General features: G+C 48.4%; 1 protein-coding gene across 1 annotated transcript; it reads right to left on the bottom strand.

Annotated features, from left to right (window-relative positions):
* Positions 1–249: 249 nt before the first annotated feature.
* LOC126495207 (olfactory receptor 8S1-like) lies at positions 250–1,179 on the bottom strand. The gene has a single exon (XM_050132831.1). The coding sequence runs from the start codon at positions 1,177–1,179 to the stop codon at positions 250–252; it is 930 nt and encodes a 309-aa protein (XP_049988788.1).
* Positions 1,180–3,377: the final 2,198 nt, after the last annotated feature.

Raw genomic sequence — 3,377 nt, 5'->3', positions numbered from 1 at the left:
AAGAAGCAACAGTCTCTACCAGGCTGTGTTTAGTGACTAAATACGAGAGAAATTGTTAGACAACAAGTTTATCTTATCCTCTGCGTTTGACCAAACTGGTATCATCCCAAGAAAGTAACTCCACCTTTTGAAGTGCCTTTAAGAAAAGAGATAAGGATTTGGAGAGACGCAGCTCTCCAGCACCCTCAGCATCCTGGCCCTGTTTAACAGAGTTCTATTCACCTCTACATCATTCTGGTTTTCAACCCATTATCTGAATTGCCACAGATATTTTCTTAGCATTCTCCTCACAGCTGCCTTCACCTCCTTGTTCTTCAGGCTGTAGATGAGGGGGTTCAGCATGGGGGTAATGACACTGTACTGCAAAGAGAAGATCAGCTCTTGAATGGATCCTGGATTTGGCATGAGATAGCGGAGTAATCCCGAGCCGTAGAAGAAGCTCACGGCCATGAGGTGGGACGAACAGGTAGAAAAGGCCTTGCTTCTCCCGGAGGTGGAGCTGATGCCCAGGATGGTGAGCAGAATGCGGATGTATGAGAAGACAATCAGGAGGAAGTTTCCAAAGAAGTGGATGAAGCTGGAGCAGAGGAGGGTGGTGACGCTTGCAGACACATCCGAGCAAGACAAAGGGTAGAGAGAGGGCAGCTCACAGATGAAGTGGTGGATATCCTGAGCCTCACAGAAATCCAGATTCAGAGCAACAAGGATATTGATGAGAGCATCCAGAAAAGCCAGGCCCCAAGAGCCCCACACGAGCCCTGCACAGAGCTGTCTGTTCATCACTTGACCATAGAGCAGAGGTGAGCTGATGGCCACAAAGCGGTCATAGGCCATCACCGCCAGTAGGCAGGACTCTGTACCTCCCGTGGCAAACACGAAGAAGACCTGAGCCAGGCAGCCCTCCACTGAGATGCTCTTCTTCACAGACAGGAGGTTCTCCAACAGCTTAGGCACTGTGACGGATGAGTGGCAGAGGTCCAGCAAGGACAGTTGTCCCAGGAAGAAGTACATGGGGGTGTGGAGGTGGGCATCCATCTTGACTACCAGCAGCAGCATCAGGTTCCCCATGAGGGTCAGAAGATAGATCACCAGGAAGAGCACGAAGAGTGGAACCTGGGTCTGGGCCTCGCAGGACAGCCCGAGGAGGATAAACTCCAGGACAGTGCTGCGGTTCCTCATGGCCCTCAACAGTTCCTTGGAAATGTGAGGAAGAACTTGGTGGCACCTCTTCTTATGCCCAACACACGTGGAAGTGTCAGTCCCTCTTTCTCAGTCACTTTCACGGTACTTAAAAATCAGTAATTAAAAAAAATGATTGACTTGTTCAGGTCACTAGAGCGGAGCCGCGGCAGCTCTAGAGATCACTTAAGGATGGGAAAACTTCTCCCTGAGACACAAAGGCCGGAGTGGAAATCCTACAAGGACGTTTTCAGGCGTGCCACGCTGAAACTGCTCTGTCTGAATCAGACGTGACTGGTGAAAGCGCTGTGAAATTCACGGGATTACCGAGCTAGGTACAGTTTGAGCAGCTCTTTTCCCAGAAGGCCCTGCCTGGAAGAACATTTTCAGAAGGGGACACACAAAAGTATCTAGTTCTGTAAATGGCTCAAAGTTGCTCAAAATGTATTATCTCTAAATTTAAAAATGTACTGATGAGCGAGCGAATGGGCGGTTGGAGGACTCGGGAGAACAGCCCGCAGGCAGCTCTCTACTCAGAGCACTGGCCTGACTAGGGACCAACAAGGGATTTTCACAGCCACAGCTTGCATTAGAGCAGATGTAACAGCGAAGGCAATGGACAAAAGTCTGTCAACTGGAAAAACTGGGGCCCTGCTCTGTACCGCCACAAACCTCGGAGCTACAAGGAGCAGGCACACGGATAGTTCCACGTACGACTACTTACTGCACCTTGTCTGTTTGGAATTCACCTAAGTCTCACCGATGTCCTCATCCTTCCCACCCCTGATCCATGCATGACGTTCTCCTACTAGCCTACCTGAACCTGCAGATTGCATCTCAGTCTTGCATATGTGAAGCCAGAAGCTAAAACCTAGCTACTCTGGAGGGCTGCATGGGGTTGCTGATTTGAGTCTGGTGCTGAAGAGTTGCCCAGAATTCTTTCTTCACCCCAACTCATATTTAATTTTCTTTCAAAGAGGAAGAGAAATTATCCTGAGGAGCAAATCAAAGCTTCTTACATAACAGAAGGAGTTTCTGTTCCGGAGAGGAAGCTACTGCTGACCTAGGAGACCAACTGCAGACAAGAGGACTAGGAGGCGGGAAAGCGCCTGTCAGAAAAGGCTAGAATGGAGGTCACTGGGGAAAGCAGCAGCAGAGGAAAGCATCGGGGGAGGGAGAAGGAGAGGGGAAGGGAGAGGAACAGCAATACCATGCTTGTCTCCTCCTGTGCAGATGCCTTCCATCTTCCTAATGTGTTTGGCGAGTCTCTGAGTGCCGCAGGAAAGCTAAGAGACTGCGCAGAACTGTCCGATCTCAGGGGCTGACACTGCCATTTCTATTCAAGATCGTTTCTGCATAAAGGTGTGCGCTCAACCCAGCTAAGCCTTTCTGAACTTTGACAGCATAAATGGCCCCTTTAGGTTTAACTACAAAGAAAAGGGAAACCTTAAAATATCAAGCTCCTAACTGCACAGTGCGCTCTCTCTCTCTCTCTCTCTCTCTCTCTCTCTCTCTCTCTCTCTCTCTCTCTCTCTCTCTCTCTCTCTCTCTCTCTCTCTCTCTCTCTCTCTCTCTCTCTCTCTCACACACACACACACACACATCTAAGATACTGCTAAGAGCACCACCTTAACAAGGCAGCTCAGGTCTAGCCATTAAGAAGGGTAACTATGCTAAGGTGGCCAATGGGGCAGACAAGCAATGGCCTGAAAGCCCAGGGGACACCCAGGTCTGCAGTTGGCTAGAAAGCACCTCCGGGGGTGAATTTGTGCTCTTTGGCTAAGACTGTTACTAAGTGATTCTCCTGGGAATTCCATTGAGGTTAAGTGATCCACAGCTTATTTTATTTTATTTTTATTTATTTTTATTGAGCTCTACATTTTTCCCTGCTCCCATCGCTGCCTCTCCCCTCCCCTTCAACCCTTTCCCAAGGTCCCCATGCTCCCAATTTACTCAGGCTATCTTGTCTTTTTCTACTTTCCACGTAGATTAGATCTTTCTTAGTCTCTCTTGGTGTCCTCATTGTTGTCTAGGTTCTCTGAAATTGTGATTTGTGGGCTGGTTTTCTTTGCTTTATGTTTAAAAACCACCTATGAGTGAGTACATGTGATAATTGTCTTTCTGGGTCTGGGTTACCTACCTCACTCAAAATGATGTTTTCTACTTCCATCCATTTGCCTTCAAAATTCAAGATGTCA

This window comes from Alexandromys fortis, unplaced genomic scaffold (assembly GCF_014885135.2).
Source record: "Alexandromys fortis isolate MF-2015 unplaced genomic scaffold, M_Fortis_MF-2015_v1.1 scaffold_449, whole genome shotgun sequence".
NCBI classification, from domain to species: Eukaryota; Metazoa; Chordata; class Mammalia; order Rodentia; family Cricetidae; genus Alexandromys; species Alexandromys fortis.
This window is presented reverse-complemented; position numbering and strand designations above follow the sequence as displayed.

Coding starts and splice junctions, on each gene's coding strand:
- LOC126495207 (XM_050132831.1), bottom strand. CDS start 1,179: ATGAGGAACCGCAGCACTGTCCTGGAGTTTATCCTCCTCGGGCTGTCC.